Source organism: Rhinopithecus bieti, unplaced genomic scaffold (assembly GCF_001698545.2).
Source record: "Rhinopithecus bieti isolate Rb0 unplaced genomic scaffold, ASM169854v2 scaffold_15834, whole genome shotgun sequence".
Classification (NCBI taxonomy): domain Eukaryota; kingdom Metazoa; phylum Chordata; class Mammalia; order Primates; family Cercopithecidae; genus Rhinopithecus; species Rhinopithecus bieti.
The window spans coordinates 2,411,401-2,437,911 of record NW_016808980.1 but is presented as its reverse complement, the minus strand read 5'-3'; the positions used below and the strand labels follow the sequence as shown (position 1 = coordinate 2,437,911).

At 47.7% G+C, this 26,511-nt stretch overlaps 1 protein-coding gene across 9 annotated transcripts in view; it reads left to right on the top strand.

Moving 5' to 3' along the window:
• NFATC2 (nuclear factor of activated T cells 2) overlaps positions 1–26,511 on the top strand; it is a 187,283-nt gene that overhangs the window by 34,905 nt on the left and 125,867 nt on the right. For 5 of the 9 annotated variants that reach the window (XM_017888165.1, XM_017888167.1, XM_017888162.1 and 2 more), the window contains exons 2-3: positions 8,195–9,224; positions 14,686–14,857. In XM_017888165.1, coding sequence (XP_017743654.1) covers positions 8,195–9,224; positions 14,686–14,857 — 1,202 coding nt within the window. The remainder of the gene's footprint in view (positions 1–8,194; positions 9,225–14,685; positions 14,858–26,511) is intronic. The other 4 variants (XM_017888168.1, XM_017888170.1, XM_017888169.1 and 1 more) reach the window with 1 other exon arrangement.

The window sequence follows — 26,511 nt, the reverse complement described above, 5'->3', positions numbered from 1 at the left end:
TTAAGGGGGTGGAGGAGCCAGGTTGCCTGAGAATGAATCTTGGCTCTGATACTTAGAAGCTGTGTGACTTTGGGCAAATTACTCACCCTCTTTGAGCCTCATTTTCCCCCTATATAAAATGGGGAGACAATATCACCTGCTTTATAGGGTTCTTGTGAGACAAATATGAGCATATACTAGATGCATACAGTGGTTCTCGATATAAAGTAAGTGGTATAGATGTGTTAGCTATTAGTATTTTGGTTATGACAAGCAGCTCACTGACTCACTAGCACTTTAGTAAGATTTAGTTGATCCACTCCCAGGTAGCCTGGGAGGAAAAGTACAAAGTGCGGAATGGAGAGGGTGTTGGAAGCACATTTTACCTCCTCCACACATTTTCTGAAGATCAGCAGAATCTGAGGTGAAAAGAGAATTCCTAAAGTGCTGACCAACCCATTTTATTTTATAAAATGTCTTCCTTTTTTTCATAATGCTTTTGAAGGGGTTGGGGACTAGTGCGTTCAAGTTGTTGTAAAATAGAGTAACTATAGCAGGGAAAGAGCAGAACTGTCACTGGAAAGATTGTTCTTTCAATAATAATCCAGTAGGCCCCATTTACTGAGTGTTGATTCTGTCTGTCTTGGGCTTTGCAGAAGTTAGGGAAACCGACAGGCTTGTATTACCAGCGTCATCACCCCGTGTCACACATGAGGACGTGGAGTTTCCCCACGTCTCACAGCCAGGGGTGGGAGTGGATCTGGAGTCCCCTAACCCTGTGCTACCCTCCGTTCTGAGACCTGGGTCTCAGTTTAGAGCTCTTGCTTGGTGGGGCAAAGAGGAGGGCTGAACTGGCCTCCCCAGCAATCTTGTCCTGCAGTTTTCGGGAGTGGTCAGAGATTTCTCCACATATTCACAGGGCCTACCTATTGGGTAAGCACCCAGGAACTTGATGAAAGGAGGGGTGATAAGAATGAGAACTTTCAGATGCCTGCCACAGAGATGAGCGTTACCTGCCAGGGCCGAGAGTGAGCAGACGTCTCGTTTCTGAATCAGTTCAGGTTGAGGGCGTGAGTCATGAGTTGACGCTTCCAGCAGTCTTTGGGCCTCTGCTGTGCGCAGGCCTCATGTGCCATGCTGGGGCTGTAAAGCCAGGAGCCATGGTCCTCAGCTGGGGGCGAGTCTGCCTGGCAGGAAATGTTTGGCGATGCCTGGAGACATTTTTGGTTGCCACAACGGGGAGAGGGGCAGGGCAGCTACTATTGGCATCCAGTGGGTAGGTGGCTGTGAGGGTCGAGTAATTTACTACATGTGATGTGCTTACAACAGTGCCTTGCATGTAAGTTCTCAATACATTTTAGCTGCTTTTTCTGCATTATAATTATCTTCATAATAATTATTGATGTAAGACTCCTATCTGCCTCTAAGAAGTCAGAGTCTAGAGGGTAGACAGATGAGTGAATCCATAGACAGACTTCAGTGTAGGACTCTGTGGGACCTGGGAGTGTAGAAGAGCTGCCTGCTCCAGCCTGGGGAAACAGGGAGGGCCTCCAGGAGGGGGTGGTTCAGGTCAAATCATGATGGATAAGTAGTGGCTTGTTAGGAGACGTAAGGTCGAGAGGTATGGAAGGGGGTTCCGGGTAAGGGGAACAGTATGTGCATGACATGGAGGCACAGAGGCCCTCGAGCAGCAACCTCTAAATCCCCCATCACTGCTTCTATCTTCTTCCTCCCTTTGGTACTGATGCCTCGTATGCAGGCCAGGTACCTCCCATGGTAGGTGAAATGGATTTTAGGTGGTCCACCAGTGAGGACGTTGTATTTGCTAAGAACTATTTTTCAGTGCTATTTTCTCTTCGAACTAGTCAGAAGGAGTGGAATTTCAGGCTAGGCGCGGTGACTTAAGACTGTAATCCCAGCACTTTGGGAGGCCGAGGCAGGTGGATCACCTGAGGTCAGGAGTTCGAGACCAGCCTGGTTAACATGGTGAAACCCCATCTTTACTGAAAATACAAAAAAAATTAGCCAGGCGTGGTAGTGGGCACCTGTAATCCCAGCTACGCAGGAGGCTGAAGCAGGAGAATCGCTTGAACCCAGGAGATGGAGGTTGCAGTGAGTCGAGATCACACCACTGTACTCCAGCCTGGCAACAGAGTGAGACTCTGTCTCAGAAAACAAAAAACAGAACAAACAAACAAAAGGAGTAATGCTTCACTGAGGTACTGCTGTATCGTTGACACTTTTCTTTCTAACACTCCTCCCTCTCCCTGTTTCTAGGTCTTGACTTTCTGGGGTCCTGGAAATGTTCCATATTTTGATTATGTTGGTGGTAGCAAGAATGTATGACATTTGGCAAAACTCATCAAACCCTATACTCAAAACACTGACATCTGTGTGTATGAGTTATACCACAGGAGCATTGGCGGGGTGGGGGTGTATAAAACCTCAGTCTCAGAGTCTTTGCCCAGCCACTGTGTCTTGCTTGAATTTAGTAAGTTTTATTTTTATTGTATTTTATCCTACCTTCTATTTATGGAGGTGACATTGATTTTCCATCTGCAGTAGTGGTATAAAGTTTCCTTTTAAAATAATTTAAAAAAAATAAGTGAGTGAATTTAAATACTAGAAATATTAAGTAAATATTTTTTGGCGGCACATGAATAGAGCAAAGATCGTGCAAGTGGTTAAAAAAAAGCAAGCTTTTTGGAAACCCTCCTGAGAAAATTTGGTGGTTCTGAGATGAAACTAACTTCACCCGGTGCTGTGCAGGCATCGTGATGACTGTAAGAAAGCCGCCTGCGAGCATGGCAGTTGTTTAAGGAGAAATAGCGAGAAATCTCAGCCAGTAACTTAGAGAAATATTTTAATGATGTGCTATTTGTGAAATTTACTGTCAAATGCCCAGGGGACTGAGAATTAAATGATTATTAATTATCTTCCTATTCCCTGCTTGCTGGTAAACATTTAAAGTCTTGTTAAGAGGAAAAAAAAAAAAAAGAAAAAACTCTGCCGCTTGGATTAATGAAAACCAATGTAAATGCTTTAAATACTTTTGCTCAGCACACTCGAGCTTTCTGTTCTTCAGGGCTCCCAGGGAGTGGGAGTGACGTGTGTTTTCAGGACTGCGTTTCTGTGGACTGTCCCCATCAGCCCCAAGGGTGTGTTTCTGATAAGACGCAGTGCAGTTTTTCTGATATGGCTGGAATTTTTGCTAAGAGACTTTTGTGTTTTGTTTTCTGGTTCGAATTCTCAGAATGTTGTCGGCCATGGATTTGACATTCCTCTTTTCCTAGATTAAAAAATCTCCGCTCTGTTACCTTCCCGGAAGGCGCGTGTGTGTGCGTGTATGTGCGAATTCAAATACACGTTTACATTAAACTACAGCCTCACAAGAACTCCAGGCCTTACAGATTGCTAGCTAGAAAAATCAAAGGATTTCAGCACCAGAAGCCACCAAGGAAACTGATTCAATTGAATGCTGTTCAGTTATAAATGAGAAGGTGTTGAGGCCTCCGCTGGGTGGGGCACTTCTCCAAAATCATGCTGCTACTTAGTGGCGGGGCAGGACTGCACTCTCCATTTCCTGCTTCATAAAACAGAGTTTCATTACTATATATCATGTTATGTCATCTACCACCTATGAAATAAAATTAAAAATGTTTCTTTTGGGAGTTACATTTATTTTCTTACATAATTACATGAATCAAAGGAAGTCTCCTTTCTGCCATGCCACTGTCTTCTTATTCCTTTGTTCTCCTCCCTGGAGGATGTCACTGTTCCTTGTGACTTCCAGAGAAAGCCTGTGCATCCTTCAGCTGTGCCTGTACATCTGTCTGTGTGTGTACATCTGTGCGTGTATGTCTTTGTACATCTGTGTACATGTGTATGTGTAATCTGTATACATCTGTACATCTGTGTACACTGTACATCTCTGTGTGTGTGTGTGTACATCCTCTCATCCTTTTTATGCTGTGCACACTATACAGCTTGCTTTTCTCTTTTAATACTAAATCTCACTGGTCATTCCATGTCAATGCATAAAGAACTTCTTCAGGCCTTGTAGCTATATTGTATCCCTTCGTATGAATGAGCCAGAATTCATTCATCCCCAGTAGATGGGTTTTGTGTTGCTTCCAGTCTTTTGGGATTACAGTCAGGGTTGTAGTAACTAATCTTAAGGATACACAGGTCATTTTGCACAGATGAGAGTATATCTGCAGGAAGAATTTTTTTTTTTTTTTTTTTTGAGACAGGGTCACATCCTGTCACCTAGGCTGGGAGGTGGTGGCACGATCATGGGCCACTGCAGCCTTGATCCTCCCACCTCAGTTTCTCCAGTAGCTGGGACTACAGGCAGGTGCCACCATGCCCAGCTAATGAAAAAATATTTTTTTTTGTTTTGGAGATGGTTTCTCCATGTTGCCCAGGCTGGTCTCAAACTCCTGAGCTGAAGCAATCTTCCTACCTCTGTCTCCCAAAGGGTTGGGATTCTAGGCGTGAGCTACCATGACTGGCCCAGGATGAATTTCTAAAAGTAGCATTGCTTGGTTCCGAGGGCATATGTGGTTCCAAGGGCATGTGTGTTTGGAATTTTCATGGATATTACTAAATGACCCTATCTAGAGTTATAGCCTTCTATCTTTTGGTTTGGATAGTGGCATCTTTGATTAATAGTTTATTCCAGGTCGACTTTTCTGAACTTGCACCATTCATTCAGCCAACAAATCCTTTTTGAGGGCCTGTTTCGTGGCAGGACCCATCCAAGTGCCAGGGGCATGGCAGAGCAAGAGTCCTCATAGCATTCGCTGATTGGTGGAGGTGGATCTCGAGGTCGAGGGAGGAGGGGTAGACTGGAGGTTGAGGGAAATGGAGAACTTCACAGTTCTTCAGTCGTTATGACAAGATGTGCACAGAACACAGCAGGGACCTGTGAGCCGGGCCTGAGCTAGTCAAGTGGTTGGGGGTCCTTCTAGAAGCATGCAGTACTTAAGCCGTGCCCATGGGCATGGACGGGCTTTAGTCATGTGGAGAAGGGGGCCTGGCAGTGGGCAGGGGAGGAGCTGTTGAGGCAGGGGCAGCAGCAAGTACCAAGATCCCGGGGCAGGAAGGAGCTTGATGCTTTTAAAAAACTTCCCTTTGCCAGGCACGGTGGCTCTCGCCTATAATCGCAACACTTTGGGAGGCTGAGGTGGGAGGATCACTTGAGCTCAGGAGTTTGAGACCAGCCTGGGCAACATAGTGAAACCTCATCTCTACTAAAAAAAAAAAAAATTAACTGAGCCTGGTGGTGTGTGCTGGTAGTCCCAGCTACTTGGGAGGCTGAGGTGGGAGGATCGCTTGAGCCTGGGAGGTGGAGGCTGCAGTGAGCTATTATTGTGCCATAGCACTCCAAAATGGGCAGCTGAGTATGGCCTCAAAATCAAACAGAAAACAAAAATCACCACACTCCCCTTTGGCTGGAGTTCAGACAGAGGGAGGGAGGGAGTGAATGCAGGCGAGGGTAGATGGGCAGGCAGGGCCCAGCCAGGCTGCCTGGCGGGGGTCATTTATTTTTACCTAGAGCTGTGGGGAGCCATTTTGGAAGTGGGGGTACCATGTGGACCCCGAGAGATCAGCTTAGCTAAACTGGACAGTATTTCCTCTAGGACAGCCCAGAAAGGGAACAAGGAGGCTGAGGCTCACTGGGGTGGTCACCCAGGGTTCCCCAAGGCAGGAAAAGGTCTTGTTTCTGGCTGGCAGGCCCCGGACATGGTTCTTGTATTTACTTATTCTCTCAGCCACTCGGCAAATGTTTATGGGGGCTTGCAAGTGCCAGGCCCTGTGGTAGGTGCTTGGCAGACAATGCTGGGCCACAGTGACACGGGCCCAACACTGATGGAGCTCTGGGTCGAGTGTGGGGTTGTAAAATTCTCTAAAGGGTCAAGGAGTAAATATTTCAGGCTTTGGGGGCCATTCGGTTCCCAAACTACCAACTCTGCTGTTGTAGTATAGGAGTAAGCTGTAGCTTGCTCTGTTCACCCTGTGTAAATAAATAGGTGTGGCTGTGTTGTCCTAAAACTATTTACAGACACAACCCATGGGCCTCATTTGGCCCGTGGACTGTGGTTTGCCTGCTCCTGGTTTGGCAGAATGAGATTCCCTAAACAGATGCCTGGTGCGATGGGAGCTGTTAGCAGGTGTCAGTGGAGAAAAGATGGCAGGGAAAAGGGGTGAAGGTGATCCTTTTGATGGGCCGATCTCAGGAGGTGCTGGCTGAGCAAATGCAGGAAGGAACCAGGGGAAGTGGGAGGATCTCGCGGGGAGGGTTTCCAAGCAGAGGGAACCCAAGGTCTCTGAGGCAGGAGCTGCTTAAGTACAGCGAAGATGTTGGAGGGGTTGTTGCTGACCCAGCTTGGGGAGAAGTGGGGAGTGGTGGGGGTGGGGGGCAGGCCGGGGCACAGGCTGTGTTAGTGACTTTTGGTTCCATCTAAATTGTCCAGAAGCCTTTATAGTAGGTTTGAGAATGGACATCTTAAAGGCTGCTGTGTGACAAACAGACTGACAGAGCCACAAAGTGGGGAGGCCAGGGAGGAAGTGACTGCAGTAGTCCCCGTGCGAGAGGACGGCAGCTTGGACCAGGGTGGATGCGATTGAGTGGGGAGACCTAGGAATCTGGTTTCTGTCCTGACAGTGGAGCAGTCAGGGCTGATGACGGATCAGATGTGAGGCATCAGAGTGAGGAGTCCAGGCCGCCCCGTGAGCTGATGGGGAGGGTGGAGGGGCCTCTGATGAGATGGGGGGCCTTGGAGGTAGAGTTGCAGTGAGGGGTGAATGGGGGGCACTAACTCCATGGGAATTTCCCAAGCAGCCCCATGTACCTGGACCTGTACAGGATGCAGTGAGGCAGGGTGTCTGCTAGAAGAGGGTCAGGCTGAGAATTAAATGACAGTGTGAGGTGATGGGTGGCAGTGTCCTTGGGTGGCTGTCCTAGAACATTCTACTTAAACAGCATTCTCCAGCGGTAGGGCCTTTCGAGGTAGCAGCAGGAGCCTGGGGTAGGCAGCCACTAATGAAGGAAGTTAGGTCATTTTGCAGTCATTGGTTTTATCTTTATTTTATTTTATTTTTGAGACAGATCTCACTCTATCACCCAGGCTGGCATGCAGCAGCACAATCTTGGCTCATCGAAACCTCCGCCTCCTGGTTTCAACTGATTCTCATGCCTCAGCCTCCTGAGTAGCTGGGATTACAGGCCTGCGCCACCACACCTGGCTAATTTTTGTATTTTTAGTAGAGATGGGGTTTTACCATGTTGGCCAGGCTGGTCTCAAACTCTTGACTGCAAGTGATCTGCCCACCTCAGCCTCCCAAAGTGCTGGGATTATAGATGTGAGCTGCCACGCCCAGCCTGCATCCATTGGTTTTAATAGTTTGGGTGTCAGGTAACCTCTGTAGCAGTGACCCTGCCTGTTGGGGGGCAAGTGGCTTGCCTGTGGTATTTTTAAGCCTCCTAATTCCGTATCTTTCGCTGGGCCTTTTCCCCGCTCTGGGCCTCAGTTTCCTCATTTGTAAAATGACACAGACGAGACAGGAGTCAGGAGCCCTGGATCTGAATGAAGCCACTGCTTGTACTTGGTGCGAAATCTGGGATTCAAGCCCAGGGGACCGTGGGCTGCAGAGCCTGTGCAGTCTCTCTCTGTGTCCTGCGTCCATGTCACGTGTGTAGAGTGCTGCCATAGGCCCTGGATTGGTGCTTTTCAAACTACGGGTCATGACCCACCACACCAGCGGGTTAGGAAATCCGTCTAATGGGTCGTGACCAGCGTTGAAGCAAAATCAATCAGGCAGGAGGGAGGGTCTGAGGGTGTCATGTAGCAGGGGTAAGTATGGACTTGGGAGGCCTTTGTTGCAGTTGTGGGTGTATACGGTGGTGTGAATGGGGTTGTGAGATAAAGTACACTTCTCCGAAGGGTTTCATTTAAACCCAAGTTTGGAGGCCCTTAGCCCAGGGATCTTCCAGAACTCATTCTGCTTCGACCTCTCTTCTCCAGGGACCTGGGACAAAGTGGCCTCAGTTTCCTTCTGGTGAGGAACGGAGCTTCTGGCTTGGGGTTTGGCATGGTGGGAATTTGAAAAAAAATAAATGACATGAGACAAAACCCAGCCTGTGATTGCTCTGCACCGGGAGTTCTGTTTTGAGGCTTAAAAGACCCCCCCTCCCCCCTTCTCTTTCCAGAAGAGCCGAATGCACATAAGGTCGCCAGCCCACCCTCCGGACCCGCATACCCCGATGATGTCCTGGACTATGGCCTCAAGCCATACAGCCCCCTTGCTAGTCTCTCTGGCGAGCCCCCCGGCCGATTCGGAGAGCCGGATAGGGTAGGGCCGCAGAACTTGCTGAGCGCGGCCAAGCCAGCAGGGGCCTCGGGCCTGAGCCCTCGGATCGAGATCACTCCGTCCCACGAACTGATCCAGGCAGTGGGCCCCCTCCGCATGAGAGACGCGGGCCTCCTGGTGGAGCAGCCGCCCCTGGCCGGGGTGGCCGCCAGCCCGAGGTTCACCCTGCCCGTGCCCGGCTTCGAGGGCTACCGCGAGCCGCTTTGCTTGAGCCCCGCTAGCAGCGGCTCCTCTGCCAGCTTCATTTCTGACACCTTCTCCCCCTACACCTCGCCCTGCGTCTCGCCCAATAACGGCGGGCCCGACGACCTGTGTCCGCAGTTTCAAAACATCCCTGCTCATTATTCCCCCAGAACCTCGCCAATAATGTCACCTCGAACCAGCCTCGCCGAGGACAGCTGCCTGGGCCGCCACTCGCCCGTGCCCCGTCCGGCCTCCCGCTCCTCGTCGCCTGGTGCCAAGCGGAGGCATTCGTGCGCCGAGGCCTTGGTTGCCCTGCCGCCCGGAGCCTCACCCCAGCGCTCCCGGAGCCCCTCGCCGCAGCCCTCATCTCACGTGGCACCCCAGGACCACGGCGCTCCCGCTGGGTACCCCCCTGTGGCTGGCTCTGCCGTGATCATGGATGCCCTGAACAGCCTTGCCACGGACTCGCCTTGTGGGATCCCCCCCAAGATGTGGAAGACCAGCCCTGACCCCTCGCCGGTGTCTGCGGCCCCATCCAAGGCCGGCCTGCCTCGCCACATCTACCCGGCCGTGGAGTTCCTGGGGCCCTGCGAGCAGGGGGAGAGGAGAAACTCGGCTCCCGAATCCATCCTGCTGGTTCCGCCCACTTGGCCCAAGCCGCTGGTGCCTGCCATTCCCATCTGCAGGTGAGCAGGGCTTTGAAAATGATTGCTTCGAAAATGATTGCTTCCGTGGTTTAGTTTTAAGAAATGGTTTTCTGTTTATGAGCATGGGATTCAGAGTCAGGTTTAAGTCTGACTTTAAATGGATTTAAATCTTGGCTTGGTCCGTTGCTGGTTGCCAGACCCTGAGAAGGAATGTAAATTCCCTGGGCCAGGTTTTTCTCATCTGTAAAATGGGTGTAATTAGTGTACCTGACTCACCAGGTGGTTATGAGGTTGCAGTCATGATAAATGTAATTGCTCATATGTCACCTGGTTTATTCAAGAAGTGTTTATCAAACGTCTAGGTGGCAGATTCTGTTACATAAGTAATGGAGAGACAATGGTGAACTAAACAGGCAAAAATTTCTGCCTTCATAGAGCTGACATTCTAGTAGGCACAAGAGGAACTGATATTTGTTAGCATCTGCTATGTGCCCCAGTTATATGGAGGCCCTAAAAAAAAAATGTGTGAGCCAAGGAGCTTAAAATCTTGGGAAGCTGAAAAGATGTATGTAGATAGCAGCATAGCATGGAGGCTTTGGAGTCTCTTAAGGCTCACTTTGAGTCCTGCCTCCGCCACTCACTACCTGAGTGAACATGGGCATCTCTGCTGCTGCCTTTCTGCTGCTGTCCTGTGAAAGAGCAGGAGGCTTTGGAGTCTCTTAGGGCTCAGCTTTGAGGCCTGGGCCTCCGGCCAGCTGCACTACTGAGTCAAGGCATGGGCATCTCTGGCTGCTGCCTTTCTGCTGGCTGTGCCTGTGAAAGACATGCTAGATCAGTCGGCACCCTCTTTCTCCTTGCTCCTTGAGCTCCTTTCTGAAGCTGTGCCTAGGGCAGACATCACTAATCAATCAAGAGCTTCCTCCCCACACTGCATTTGTACTGAGCACCTTTCTGGTCTTGGTTGATTCCCTGTGAGAAGACAATAGAACCTACTTTGTGTGTGTGTGTTTTTTTAAATGGATTAGATGAGACGATATATGTCAAACTCTTAGTATAGAGCCTGTGCAGTGGTATCCTGGGATACCAAAATCTGAGGATGCTCAGGTCCCTTATGTAAAATGGTATAGTATTTGCATATAACCTGTGTACATCCTCCCATATCCATTACATCATCTCTAGATGATAATACCTTAGAATACCTAATACAATGCCTGCACACCACTTCATTCATATGGACTCAATGTACAACCTGCGGCATGGAAAATTCAAATTTTGCTTTTTGGAACTTTGTGGAATTTTTTTTTTCCTGAATATTTTCTATCTGAGGACACAGAACCCATAGATGTAGAGGGCGAATTGCACTCTCTATGTATATTATTTCATTTGATTCTCACAGAAACTTGGTTTGTGTTATTTTTTATCTTTGTTTTGATGAAATGACAAAGGAGGTATGTGAAGGCTAAGGCTAGAGATTATCCTATCTGTTCTCGTAGATGAGGAATTGGAAGACTCATGCTATTACCACGATCCCTGTGGTTTTCAAGTTATTTTTTATTTTAGCAAATGGAAGTCTTTTATCCCAAATATTAAACTGAGTCCCCAAATAGGCCAGGTGCAGTGGCTCACGCCTGTAATCCCAGCACTTTGGGAGGTCAGGGTGGGTGGATCACCTGTGGTAGCAAGTTCAAGACCAGCATGGCCAATATGGCAAAACCCCATCTCCACTAAAAATCCAAAAAATAGCCGGGTATGGTGGCGCATGCCTGTCATCCCAGCTACTTGGGAGGCGGAGGGGGGAGAATTGGCGGAGGTTGCAGTGAGCCAAGATCATGCCACTGCACTCTAACCTGGCGACAGAGCAAGACTCCACCTCAAAAAAAAAAAAAAAAAAAAAAAAAAAAAAAATTAAACCCCCAAAAAAAAAAAAAAAAAAAAAAAAAAAAAAAAAAATTGAATCCCCAAATAGATAAATAGATAAAGGTGGAGCTCTTGATTCGTGTGGGGTTGAGGGTGGCCTTGGGCCCTGCCCACTGGGCCTTGTTCACCCCCACACCAGACGAAAATGGACTGCAGGGAGCATCCAGCCTGGCATTTCCTTCAAAGCAGGTTCTGAGAACACCAGGGTTTCAGTACGTCAGTTGTTATATCTTTAAAAAAAGGAGTTTCTGGGTTTAATGGAGTTAAGTAGGTGCCTGTGTGCAGGCCTTCTCAGAGACTTTAATGTGGACAGAATATGTGGTGATTTCAAAGGCCATTTGGCTACAGAGCTCTGAGTTCAGTGACTGAAGTTTCACAGGGCTATCTTAGAAAATGCTGCCAGCCGCAGTGGCTCATGCCTGTAATCCCAGCACTTTGGGAGGCCGAGGCAGGCAGATCACCTGAGGTCGGGAGTTCGAGACCATCCTGACCAACAGGGAGAAACCCTGTCTCTACTAAAAATACGTAATTAGCCGGGTGTGGTAGCGCATGCCTGTAATCCCAGCTACTTGGGAGGCTGAGGCAGGAGAATCACTTGAACCCAGAAGACAGAGGTTGCAGTGAGCTGAGATGGCGCCATTGTACTCCAGTCTGGGCTGCTTGTTCTTTGTGCTACGTAGACAGGTCAGTCTCCAAACCATGATTTTATTTAATGGTTGAGAGTAGGGAGGGACACTGCTGTGAAATATGATTATGACATATTTATTGGAGACTTTGTTTACAAAAGCCTTTCCTCATCATGAGGCATCTTGATCAGAGAGGTTTTGAGTGTCAGAGTCCTTTGGTTCCTCACAAGCACCAATCTGTGCTGGCCAATGTGGTCTTTTGCAAGAATCTTCTATGAAGTTGAGAGGATGGGGCATCAGGGAAGTCTCCTGATAACACTGACCTCAGGGTATACGGGCAACTCAGCAGAGGGCTGGAATTCAAATCAGAATTTCAGGCTGGCTCTGATGCTCTACTTCTTTCCTTTTTTGGAGACGGAGTCTTGCTCTGTCGCCCAGGCTGGAGTGCAGTGGCGCGATCTCAGCTCACTGCAACCTCTGCCTCCCAGGTTCAAGCCATTCTCCTGCCTCAGCCTCCTGAGTAGCTGGGATTACAGGAATGTGCCACCATGCCCAGCTAATTTTTGTTGTTGTTGTTAGTAGAGGTGAGGTTTCACCATGTTGGTCAGGCTGCTCTCAAACTCCTGACCTCATGATCTGCCCACCTTGGCCTCCCAAAGTGCTAGGATTATAGGCATCAGCCACTGCGCTTGGCTTTTCTTTCTTTCTTTCTTTCTTTTTTTTTTTTTTGGAGATGGAGTCTTGCTCTGTTGCTGAGGTCAGAGTACAGTAGCGTGATCTTGGCTCACTGCAACCTCCGCCTCCCGGCTTCAAGCGATTCTCCTGCTTCAGCCTCCCGAGTAGCTGGGACTATAGGCGCATACCACTATGCCTGGCTAATTTTTTTTTTTTTTTGTATCTTTAGTAGAGACAGGGTTTCACCATGTTACAGGCCAGGCTGGTCTTGATCTCCTGACCTCGTGATCCACCCGCCTCAGCCTCCCAAAATGCTGGGATTACAGGGATGCTCTACTTCTTCAGATTGTATTTCAGCATCAAATACCTATTTCAGAACCAAACAAAAGTATAAACTGAAACCTGGGGATATGCTGCTGAATTTTCTTCTCACAAAATTTTTGGTGCTTTAAAGCGTATTAATACAGGGCTAAAGTGGTTTTCTAATGAGTCATAGTTTGTAAACCTTTAAAAACTGTTCACTTGTATAAATGATATGGGTAAAAGTGGTTGTCACGTGCGGCTTGTTGGTTGCAGGCAGAAGCTTGAAAGCATCTTGGCACTGTAACTAAGATAAAGCAAAGGTACTTTGGAAACCCTAAGACTGCAGGGTAAAAGGGATTTCAGGAGGCAATGTGGTTGGAAAGAAGAGGAAGAGATTTGCTTGCATAGGGAGGATATGATTATAAGTTGAATGAAATGTTTAAGTTGGACACTGGCACAGATGAAGTTTATGGAGGTGCTACCCCTTGGGCTCCCCTTGGTACTGCTGTGATAGAGAAGACAGAATTGGCTTTATTGCAAGTGCTTAACCAAGCCCAGTTGATAGTGTCAGCTCTTAGCAGCCCTGAGCTAACTGGGAAAGAATACTCTGATTAATGATTTCTGCCATATGTGAAAACTCAGGACATGGTGACATAAATCCATAGTGATGCGTTTCAAAATTCCCAGGGGAAAAGAAGTGACAGCAGTTAGAAACATGCTAGAACTAACATAAGCTTCATTAATTGAGAAGTTGCTCACACTGTCTTCATCAAGGTGGAAGAGAAAGCAAAGAGAAAGATCTCTACCCTGTGAACAGTTCTACCTGTCATGTCTAAGAAATATGTGCTGCCTCAGCATTTTGTTCACATATAATCATGCCCCCATGATCACATTTTGGTTAGTGATGGATCCCTCATATATGGGGGTGGTCCCATAAGATTATAATACTGTTTTGTTTATGTTTTTGTTTTTTTGAGACAGAGTCTCTCTGTCACCCAGGCTAAAGTGCAATGGTGTGATCTTGGCTGACTGCAACCGCCACCTCCCCAATTCAAGCAATTCTCGTGCCTCAGCCTCCTGAGTAGCTGGGATTACAGGCATGCACCACCAAGCCCAGCTAATTTTTGTATTTTTAGTAGAGACAGGGCTTCGCCATGTTGGCCAGGCTGGTCTCGAACTCCTGGCCTTGAGTGATCTGCCCAACTCAGCCTCCCATAGTGTTGGGATTACAGGCATGAGCCACTGCACCCAGCCTTGTGTTTTGTTTTGTTTTCTTTCTTTCTTTCTTTCTTTCTTTCTTTCTTTCTTTCTTTCTTTCTTTCTTTCTTTCTTTTTCTTTTTTTTTTTTTGAGACGGGGTCTCACTCTGGTCCCTCAGGCTGAAGTGCAGTGGTGCAATCACAGCTCACTGCAACCTTGACCTCCTGGGCTCGGATGATCTTCCCACCTCAGCGTCCCAGGTAGCTGGGACTATAGGCATGGACCACCATGCTTGGCTGATTTTTTTTTTGTATTTTTAGTAGAGAGGGTGTCTCCATGTTGCCCAGGCTGTCCTCAAATCCTTGGGCTTAAGTGATCCACCCATGTTGTCCTCCCAAAGTGCTGGGATTAAGTCATGAGCCACCACACCCAGCCATAATACTGTATTTTTACTGTACCTTTTCTGTGTTTAGATATCTTTAGATACACAAATACTTCCCATTGTGTTACCATTGCCTACAATATTCAGTACAGTCACATGCTGTACAGGTTGGAGCCACTATACCATATAGTGTAGGTATGTAGTAGGCTGTGCCATCTTGGTTTGTGTAAGTACACTCTGATGTTCACTTAATGGTGCATTTCCCAGAATGTATCTTCATTGTTGAGCAATACATGACTGTATCCGTGATTTTCAGAAAATGGGCCATTTACAATTATTGTACAAGTTGACTAATTCTGGTTTATTGCACACATGGCTGATTTTATTTTCTCCTTCAGCATCCCAGTGACTGCATCCCTCCCTCCACTTGAGTGGCCGCTGTCCAGTCAGTCAGGATCTTATGAGCTGCGGATCGAGGTGCAGCCCAAGCCACATCACAGGGCCCACTATGAGACAGAAGGCAGCCGAGGGGCCGTCAAAGCTCCAACTGGAGGCCACCCTGTGGTTCAGGTATGGACTTGAATGCTCTTCCTTTTGTGTGTGGTGTTTGTCACTAAGAGATTCACTTCTGCTGACCCACTGTTCGTTGCTTGTTAAGGTGAGGTATGTGTCTTAGCCTCTTAACTCATTTGAGGAATGAGAAATCTGAGATTACGTTAACATTAGAAGCTAATCCAGCTACTCATAAACCAGAGAAGAAAGTTTTCTTGAGCTGGATAAGGATAGAAATGATACTCGTGTCCCCAGACGCTTCTTCCCTTCTCTTTCTGATGGAGAAACTGCTAGAGTTTTGCAGAAGTTTGTGTGTTGACAGAAGATTTCTGAAGCCATCATCTTAAGTTTCAGATGAAGAGTTAATTATGAAAAAATAGTAATATTTGTAAAATACAGAAAAGTAAGAAAAATTAAAACTATACATTATCAAACTACCTAAAATAGCTATATTAGTATTTTGATATATTGCCTTTCTTTTTCTATTCACAAACACGGCAGCCTCTGTTACCATATATTTCTATGCTTAATTATATAGTGAACATGTAGATTGTCCTCTGATTTAAGTTTACAATTTGCCATGAGCATTTCCTTTTGTTTTTTTCTTAATCAGTATCTTTTTTGTGTGTCTGTGGCTTTTGATTTAACCTCAGATTTTTTTTTTCAAAAGAAGTAGAGAAGTGTGCCTATTTCCCCCCAAAATAATTGGAGTTGAAATATTCTTAATTGTATAATCTGGTTGACCAGGAACAACTGACCGGTGCCCACTAATAAGTCAGTTAACCAGAACTTTTAATACGTTTAAATTAATATAACATATTTTTTGGTATTTGCCTTAAAGTGGAAGTATTCTATTAATATGATAAAACCTGGTTCTTAATCTGTAGTGTGCATCAGAACCTCTGGGGTGGTTCTTAAAAATTCAGATTGTTAGGGATTCTGAAACTACTTAATTAGAAACTATATAACATGAGTAAAGCCCAGGTAAACAAACAAACAAATGAAAATCCACAAACCCCCCAAATCTCCACAGGTACTTTGGATGTGTACCTCTGATTAAGGACATCTATGATAATAATAAGAACTTATAAGTCCTGACAATTGCTTTTTCTAAATCAGACGTTACAGCCATCTTGGAATCTGTTTCTATTCATTGAGTTTTTGTTTCTTGACCATGAGTCCCATTTTCCTGTTGTGTTGTGTGTCTAGTAGTTGTCGACTGCATTCTGACATCGTGATGACATATACTGGATATGGTAGACATTCTGAACTTTGTTTCACATTTCATCAGTGTGGATCTGTGGAAAGCTCAAGTTGTATTTAACTTGATGGGGCTTAGCTTTTAAACTGTCTTCTCTGTTTCATTTGAGGATTGGTTTTAGGCCCCGTTAGGGCAGGCCTGGAGTAGCCCTTCCTCTGAGGCATGTGCCTGTTCTGCAGGTATGGCCTTTTTGGATGCCTGGTGGGGAGGTCTCTTTAATCTGGGGGGCTGGAATTCCCATACGCCAGCTCTGCTGCACTCTTAGTCTCTCTGTTCTCTCCACCCCATAGCGGCCCCTCTCTGGTAAACCTTGTGCCACCTCTCCCTGTGCTTACACAGCCCAGCCCTTAACCAAAGACTTGAGGGCTCCCCCAGCAGCTTCCTCCTCTCTGATGCCACCGATTCCAGCAGTTTCCACAGCCTGGCACTGAGTGGTGCCAGAAATCCAGGATTATTTCAGGAAATCCTCAGCACAGTGGGACCACCGTGCTCTGCTCAGATGCTACTTCCTGCACGTGGCAGGGGAGCTGTCCCCAGGCAGAGAGCTGAAGTGAAGGTGGGCTTGTCTATGCACTTCCTCTCCCTTGGGGACCGCAGTCTTCTGCTTCCTGCCGTCCAATCCTGAGAGCATTAGACAGAGTCTCTCACTCTGTCACCCAGGCTGGAGTGCAGTGGTGCAATCTTGGCTCACTGCAACCTCTGCCTCCTGGGTTCAGGTGATTCCCCTGCCTCAGCCTCCTGAGTAGCTGGGATTACAGGTGTGCGCCACCATGCCTGGCTAATTTTTTTATTTTTAGTAGAGACAGGGTTTCACTGTATTGGTCTGGCTGGTCTTGAACTCTTTATCTCAAGTGATCCACCTGCCTCGGCCTCCCAAAGTGCTGGGATTACAGGCGTGAGCCACCGTGCCTGGTCAAGTGCTCTGTTTTATGTGTCCAGAGCTCCATGCACATTTCCTTCATGCCACCTGCCACTGCTTGTAATTATAACATTTGCATAATTATTTTGTCAGTGTCTCTCTCTCTCTCTCTCTTAGACCATGAGCTTTGTTTAAGAGACCACAACTCCTTATTCTTCATTGTATATCAGCACCAAGCACAGTTTGTCGCTACAAACATAGCAGGCATTCAACAAATACTTGGAGAATGAATATGCTCATTAAATGCATTGGCCGAACAATCTTCAGTGTTAAGGACAGAGAATCTGTGTCCATTTCCAGCTGTGTGGTATCTTCACTGATTATTCGAAAGATGTTTATTGAGTACCTACTATGTACCAGGCACGGTGCTCGATTCTGGGTTATGATATGAACAAAACAGCTGGAAATTCTCACTGTCATGAGCTTACATTTTGGGAAGATGATTGTAATGATAAACACTTGGAAAACATTTGCTGCCTGTGAGATCCTGTTCCAAGTGCTGTATATGTGTTAACTTATTTAATCCTCAAAAGAGCCTTATGACAAAGGTAACAGGTCAAGGAGCTGTCAAGGACTTGTTCAAGGTCATGGGTATTAAATGGTGGAGCTGAGATTTGGATACTGCAAGCTCTACTTGCAGCACAGTAGGTCTGATCATCCACGTCTCTTTGCAGACCAGCTTTTCCTGCCTTCTCACTTGTGCAGAAAAAGCCTGATGGGAAAATGCCCATGCCTCTTGCAGACCACTCCCTTCCCCCCTGGTTTTACATGCTGTTCCAGTATGAACCTTGTGATCGCCTCACGGGAGCCTAAATCTTGATTCTCAGGGAGACGCTGATTGACCCTGGCTTGGGAGGGTGCCGCCTATTGGTCCAGTTGACTGTGGCCTGGAGGTTGGGCTGCATAAGGAGTGAGGCTCAGCTCACCCATTCATCAGGGGCTGGGGCCCTGGAAATTTCCAGAGAAGGGAATGGGCTAAGTGTACAGTCCAGGAGACACCTGCTAGGCTGTCCCTGAAGTTTGTGCCTCTCCCTCTGATAGCTCCCAAGGACTCTTCCCTCTTCATGCCTGTGACTTCATTTGTTTATTTATTTATTTTAAAGATATGATCTCGCTTTGTTACCCAGGCTGGAGTACAGTGGCATGATCATTGCTCACTGCTGCCTTGAATTTCTGAGCTCAAGTGATCCTCCCACTTCAGCCTCCTGAGTAGTTGGGACTACAGGCGTGTACCACCATGCCCAGCTAATTTTTTCCTTTTTGGTAGACACATGGTCTCCCTGCATTGCTTAGGCTGGTCTTGAACTCCTGGGCTCAAGTGATCCTACCACCTCATCCTCCCAAAGTGTTAGGATTACAGTGTGAGCCACCACAACTGGCCCAAGTGCTTGTAACTTTGAAGATCCAATATATGATTTAAAAACTTGTAGACAAGTCTCCTTAAAAGACAAAAAGTGGAGTCTTTTAAAAAAGTCATTTGAATAGATTATGTTTTCAAAATAAGTCAGGCTAATTCCTGATTTTAGCATGGGAAGTCAGTTTAAAAAAAAAAAGAAACTTCTTTGAAAAATGAAGAAAAGAGTGGACTTTAAGAGGATTGCTGCTCTTAACCTTCAAGGGAGTGTGAAAACTCCTGCTGGAATCTGGAGCACCGCCCCTTTCATACCCAGAAGAGCAGTGTAGCCTGCTTTGTACCTTGCCTGAATGCTTCCGCCGGCTTCTCTGTTGATCTGTGTCTCACTCTTTATCTCTGTATCCGTTTCTATTTCTGAACCACAGCCTCTCTTCCCCTCTAAGTTACTTAGTCCCCACCCTTCTTTCTTTTATTTGCCACACTGTAGAACTCCATTCTTTTTTCATGCCTAGTGGTTTAAAGCTCCTCTTTATATAAAAAGAAAATGAGTATAAGATCATTTCATTTTTTATCCTTAAGTATACAATTAAAAATCTTAAACATATGCCATGCTCAGCTGTTCTCTTCATTGCTTTTTTTGAATGGTACTTGGTCTTGGGAGAAAGTTTGTTCCCAAGCCTTAAGTGCTTTTCAGATCTCATGACTCATTTGTATGGGGAATGTGTCACTGGGGACCTGCCAGTGCTGGGCGCTGTGCTGATCCTGGGTGATACAACGTTGGTGAGATCAGCACAGCTCATGCCCTGAGGGAGCTCAGGGGCTGCGGAAAAGTGGACTAGGATGGTTTGAGTTGGTCAGGGAGGCCTGAGAGTCCAGATGGCGGCCACTTGGAGGGGCTCTGTAGGCTGATGCTGGGACTCAGGGTGATAACGCGATGGCTGATTGGAAGCTTGTCTATTGGATTCACCGCTTGGGAGTAACTGCTTCAACAGAACAAACCATGACAAGAGACGGTACTGGAAAGACCTACTTTAGAAAGAGGGTCTCGTCGAGGAGGTGACTTACCAGCTGGGACCTGGAACAGGTCACAGAAACAGCAAAGAGACAAATGATGTCCTCCTCCTCCTCCACGCCGTCTGTCTTGGTGGTGGTGGGAGAGTGTTCTACACAGAGCACAGCACATGCAAAGACCCCAAGGCAGGAAAGGACTGTGTGTGTCTAAAGAGCTGAAGGAGGGCCAGTGTCATTCAAGTTTAGCTTGCAGGGTGATGGTTGGCAGGCCCAAATTGTGCAGGGCTTAAAAGCCAAGGTGAGGAGATGAAATTTTACTTATTCCAGGGCAAGGGGAAGACGTGATAGGTTTTGAGTAGAGGAGGAACTTCATTCTGATTTAACATTTTAAAGATCACCCAGGCTTCTCTCTGGGGACTAGATTAGAAGAAGTTATGGAGGAAACAGGGAGATGAGATTGTTAGCCTGTGGCAGTGCCAGGGAAAAGATCAAGGTGGTGAGGACTAGAAGGTGGCAGTGGGAGCGGAAGATATGAATTCTATGGTGTGATCTTCAGGACTTAGGTATGGGACGTAAAGGAGCAACTGAGTGGATGGTTCAGTTGGATGGATGGTGGAGAAGGACTCGGGAAAGAAAGTGTTTTCTTGGGGGAAGGTTGCAAGTTCCGTTTGGGGCATAGAAGGTACAAAGGGCTTCCAAGGCACCCAAGCAAAGATGTCAAGTAGGCAGTTGGATATATAGCTTGGAGCTCAGAAGCAAAGTCCTAAACTTGCTCTCAGGACTGTGGGGTACCTCAGGGCCACATGCTCCATCACCAGAGGCCTCAGCAAGCACCCACTTACAAGGACTGACTGACCACACCCTCAATAACACACACCTCTCTCTAGAAGCAGTGGACTAAGGAGAGAAGCAAAGAAGAGATTGTATAAACAGAGATCACAAACAGACAAGTTCAAGAGGGCCAGGCAATGAAAGGAAATGACCCAACTGGCTAAATGTCAGGGAGCAATAGGGAGTGGTGGGGAGTAGGGCAGAGCAGCATGTGAGTCTTGCCTCAGGAAGCAGTTGCTGTTTGTAGGTTGTGACGTGGGAATGTGGGTAGAATGTTGCCAGGTTTTATAGGTTTGTTTGTTTTTTCCTCCAAGAGCTAGGAGCTGGAGTTTTTGTGTGAAATTTCTGATTTTTAAGTTTTGGCCACTAAATCAAACTTTGGGCTGAATTTGGCTCATGGTAAATATGCTTAAGTTCACATGATCTGGAGTAAATAAGAATGGTGCTACTTCAAGGTTTATCAAATAGGAAGGGAGATAAGAGAGAGGTTATGTTTATATGATTTCTAAGAATTGTCCAGTTAAGGAAGGAGCCCTGTTAACAGCCGGATCCAGGTAGTTTCTCTTATGAAGCCCTCAATCTCAGGTGACTGTGGTGGCTCACGCCTATAATCCCAACTACCTGGGAGGCTTGAGCCCAGGAGTTCAGGGCTGCAGTCAGCTATGATCGCACCACTCCACTCCAGCCTGGGTGACAGAGTGAGACCATGTCGCTAAAACAAAACAAAACAAAACAACCAAATAAATAAATAAGTACAAAAGTTCTAAATCTTATTGAAATAGAACAAGTCTAGGGTTCTTTCAGAGGAACCAAGGAATCTTAATTCACAAGCCTGACTTTGGTCTGCAGGTATCAGATGAGAAGGGGAACCATTTGATTCATCTCAAAAGAGCCACACGCTTTGTGGTGGAGCCCTGCCATCATTCCTCGCCCTATTTCAGGACAGGATGCAGTGGTCCTCTGGTGGACAAAACAGCCATTCAGAGCGGTTTTGCAAGGTTGGGCTGTAAGTGTTTCCATAGCTCTTCAGCTTATGGGATCTAATAATACCCCAGCTGAGAGTGGCCTGTATAACACCATTGTCATTTAATCCTTTCCTGGTGGCTTCCAAACCCTTTAACCATATTCTGCACAGAAATTCCCTGGAGGGGATACTTTGTTATGTTCCTTATCCATCCTTGTGCTGGGGTTTCAAGAAACGTTATTCTTATCACTCCCTGGGATGCATGTTTAATGGAAAGAATAATCAGTCATCCTTTTAGGGAGTGATCAAAATATGAGAACGTGGAAGCGTTGCACTCACCTCCAAAGAGTCCTCTTGGTTCTTTCAAGCAGATGTTCAGACATGTGGAAAAAACATGGGTAGCTCTGTTAGGGGAAATTCCTTGCAGATGCTGAAACTGATCGCCATTTCATTCCAGGTAACAGTAATGAGCTTTGCAGGGAGGTGAGTGAGGGCCTGGGCCCACCTGTCTAGGCTACTGCCTCCTGGGCTGGAGGAGCTGGTAAAGTCTCCAGTCTTTCAAAATCTCATAAAATGGATTATAGGACGTGGATGCTTATTCTGTTGGATTTCAGCTTTTATGCTAACTGCAACTTACTTACTTGAAATGATATCTAAGGAAGGGAAGAAGCAAGCCAGATGGGATTTTTTTCCTTTCCAGGTGAAAGCTGCACTCGTGACAGTAAGCAGTGCTCCTTCAGCAATTGGCTGGGTGTGTTGGCTTCTATTTGTCTATTAAAATGTTGTGTTTGGGGACGTGAGACAGGAAGTAGTTGTTTCAGATATTAATTTGTCTTGATCAGGGCTGTTGTGTTGGCATCTACAGAAGCTTCCATTGGACCTCCTGGGGAGGGGAAGGGAAAGAGGTGGTGGCCAGGTCACTCAGGCTTCAAAAAAATTGGAGGAGGAGAGTGTTCTGAGATAATTGGGGTTCATTTACTCATTTATTAAAAATACTTACCAAGCACTTACTGTGTGTTTGGCACTGGGAATATGGCAGTGAACCACACAGGCAAAAATCCCTGGTCCCGTGGAGCTGATGTGCTCTCTACAGGGAGATAGCAATATAACTTATAAATAGGAAAATTAAATAGTATGTCGGGAGGTGGTAAGTCCTACGGGGAAAACTATCAGGCCAAGGGGAATTGGGAGTGGTTTGATGGACCTCTCTGGGAAGGCCACATTTGGGCAAAGAGGGAGGTGCCCATGGGGAAGCTGCAGGGACTTCTCCAGGCTGAGGGGACAGCAGGGCTGAGTTGGGTGACATCTTGAACAGAGAGGAGGCCTGTGTGGGAAGGGCAGGGGAAGGGGAAGGATGGAGGGGGCGGATCGTGGGCCTCGCACATGTTTAGTTCAAGGACTTGGACTCTGAGTGGGGCGGGAGCTGGGAGGGCCTGGCTTGACTTAGGTATCAGCAGGATCCCTCTGGCTACCGAGTAGAGGAGAATAGATGGGGGGTGGACAGGGAGAAGCTGCTGCAGAGGCCCAGGCCAGAGGGGCTGGTGGCTGGACTAGGGTGGGGCATGGGGAGGCAGGAGAAGGGGTTGGATTCAGAGCATGTTTTGAAAGTCAGACGAGCTGGATGTTTTTGAGACTGGCTACAAGACGGGTGGCATCCGTCTGTCTGGGGCTGTAGCCTTGGGAAAGGCCAGAGTCTCTAGGAACCCTGTTCATCCCTGCCGAGACTCCTGCTATTTTCCGAGGGAAGGCATCTTTTAGAGGTGACTTGATGTAGCCTTTTCACTTCAAGATGGAGGCGGGGATGGGGTGGGGAGTAGCAGAGCGGGGTGTGCGATGTGGGGGTTCTGAGGCCGACTTTTGGGGAGCCGTCCTCACCACCTCCTCCTTGTCTGTACTGGTCTTTTGATGATAACACTGGTGATTTCATTCAAATTCGAAAAAGACTACAGTCCAAACCAGGTACACCCATGGGCCAGTTGTGGCACTGCTCTCTGCCCTGCCGCTTGTGTCCCTGGCTGAGGGATGCCTGCAGCGGTCAGGGATGGACTTGTGAAAGGATTGAGACCGGCATGCTGGCCTCCGAGGTGAGAGGTAGAGAGCGGGGAGGGCGCGCCAGGGCCGGGGCTGGTGCAGGCAGAGAGGTGGCATGGCGAGACGGGCCCGCATGGTAACTCATCTTCTAACCGAAGACACAGAGGTTCACTGAGGGGTGCTTTCAGTCCACAGTAGAAGAGAAATTATCATGAATGAGCTCAGTAAAGCGTTGTCCCCAAACGTAGGTAGAAAACAGAAAGCTTCCAGAATCTTGGAGAAATAGCTGTTCCCAAAAGGGAGATCAAGACTGAAATTTGCAGTATTTCTGGCAACCAAGAGGAACAATATAGAAGAAACTTTGTGTCACAAATAAATGTTGGGGCCCTGGTATGTGCTGGGCAGTGTGATGTTCATGGCCGGAGCTACCCTTTAGCGTGTGCTTTCCATAGAGTGACCTAATTAGTCTCGGCAGCGATACCATGGAATGCAGGTGGTAGGGTTACTACGCTCATTTTACAGGCAAGGAAACTGGGACACAGTGCGGGTAACAGCTTGCCTGGGGTCACCCCCAGCCGGTGCATGGTGCTGCTTGATTGCGGCCCAGGACGTCTGCAGCCACAGCCCACGCTGTTGACCACTGGCCCGTGCTGCCTCTTGGAAGTAGACGAAGTGGGTCATTTGGAGTGAGGCAGCTCTTGGGTTTGGTAGCTGTGGGACTCTGGGAGGCTCACTGGGCAGCAGTTTCTTCAACGATAAAGTGATGTAGACTTGTGTCTGTCAGGCTATTTGTTTGGTGTTTGCTGAGCATGGTTAGGATGCTAAACAAAAGTGCCCAGTGTGAGCTTTGGCACAGAGAAGGCGTTGCATCTGTTGTTCTTTTGTTGAGAGAGAAGGCCATCTAGATGTAGATCACTTTTGAGTTCTGCGAGCCCTAGATTCCTGAGCCTGCTCCAGCTTTTTCTGGTTGAATTAACCACGTCTGAGACCAGGCTAGGATATGGAGGGGCTCTCAGAGTTGTTTATTTACACGCTGTTTGTTACAGACATGATCTTAGCTCATCCTTGCAACCACAGGGTGAGTCGGGGCTGCTGCTATTCCCATTCGATGAGGGGTGAGAGGCACAGGGAAGTGAAGCTCACATACCTAAAGTCAGGCAGCTGGTCAGCAATGAAGCCCTGGCCTTGGCTTTGAACTTTTGGGTTCTCATCAGTCTCTCACCTGCTCACTCATTCATTGGCCTGCTGGCAGCAGCATCACGCCCCAGGCATGGGGTAGGGTGAGCACATGGGCTGAGCACTGCCTGTGGAGCGCTCCAGCCAGGGCTGGATGTGAGAGTGAGATGGGACAGGCTTTAGAAAGGGTCCTCTGCGGCAGCTCAGCGCAGTGCCTGGCTGGCCGTGTGACCTGAGTCCTGGACCTATGCTCAGGCATTCAGGTTCTGCCTTCCCCTCCGCCCTCGCCACTGAAGGACCTTAGGTGAAGTTGATTTTCTCTGATTATATGGGAAAAGAGGCATCTGCTTGAGGTGGGTTTCTAAGCACCTGTCGGCTGCAACATGCCACAAGAGGGGACTGTGACCACACCTGGGACCACTTCGTGGGCCCCGAGCCATCTCCCTGCAACCCATCTGCAGGCCGAGGCTGATGCTCATAGGACCGTCTGTGTCACCAGCTGGCCCTGCCGCTCTTCCGGATGCCCCATGGGTTTAGTGGGTGTGGGGGCCAAGATCTCTTTATTGAACATTGAGCATTTTCTAATTTGGTCCCATGAATGAGACTCCTAACGGCCTTGGAAGGCGCTAGCTCCATTGACAATAAAGTCATGAACTGGAGCATGCACGGAGGTAGGGGTGGGTGGGTAGGGAGGAACACAGGGAGGCGATGGCTTCTCACGGGGCCCTGTTTCCTCTGGATCCCGGGAGACATTGTGAATGTCAAAGTCATTCATTCTGAACCTCCTAGAAGACTATGGGCCGACTCTAGCAATAGTCATGCCTGTTTATTGAGCACTTACTATCTGACAAGCACAGGATGTGGAATGGCTCGGGCAGGCATGCAGCCTCTGCTCTGTGAATGAGGAAACCAAGGCTCAGAGGCATGGAGGGACTTCCCCAACGAGCACATCCTCACTGGCGATGAGCAGGCTGACCCTGGCCCAGCTTTTCCTGTGTGCCTGCTTGGAGAGATAGTGGTGCTGCCATTAACCCCATTTACAGCTGGGGAAACTGAGGCTCAGAGAAGCCGAGTGGCTTTTTCAAGGTTGCATTGCTCTTTAGGAGGCTGAGACGAATGCCTCCTCCCAGGGTGATTGCAAAGGTTAAATGGGTTAATATTGGTGAGGTGCTAAAACAGGGTCCCAACTGCGATGAGAGCGCAAGATGTGCTGATTGTTTTTCTTATTAATTTGTCCTCTGAACCATCACGTTAGGATTTTAAAAAGGAGCATGTGTTCTCACGTGGAGGCTTCGGTTTCGTGCCACGATCCCTGAGCCAGCATGGGTGTGAGTTAGGGGCAGACGGTGTGGAGGGCGATCCCTCTCACCATTTCTTATGTGTCCTGTGTGTGGCTCTTGCCCTCAAACGATGCCATGACAACAATGCCCAGCCTGCAGCCTGGGACACTGACACTCTTGAGGTCAAAGGACTTCCTGAAGGCCAAGCATCTGGGATGTGGGAGAGCTGAATGTAAAAGCATTCTTCTGTTGGGCACCTTGGCCAAGCCATTTCCATCGCACTGTATAGTTCTCAAGCCCACAGCTTAGCAGGGGCCTATTCTGAATAATGGCACAGGTTTGGAAAACTTCATTCGTATGCATGTGTATATGTACACACAGAGACACATACAAACACACATATAAATTATATATATTCATATATATACACACATATATATACAATGTGTATATATACCAATGTATTTCTGTGTCTGTGCCCCTGTATTTATATTCAATTATTTTACTTTATTTTTAGCTCTTTAAGATGTATTCCTTGTTTTAAAAGTACAGGAAATGGCCGGACGTGGTGGCTCACGCCTGTAATCCCAGCACTTTGGGAGGCCGAGGTGGGCAGATCACCTGAGGTCAGGAGTTCAAGACCAGCTTGGCCTACATGGTGAAACTCTGTCTCTACTAAAACTACAAAAATTAGCCAGGCATGATGGTGGGCACCTGCAATCCCAACTACTCGGGAGGCTGAGGCATGAGAATCTCTTGAACCTGGGAGGCAGAGGTTGCAGTGAGCTGAGATTGTGCTGCTGCACTCCAGCCTGGGTGACAGAGTGAGACTCTGCCTCAAAAAA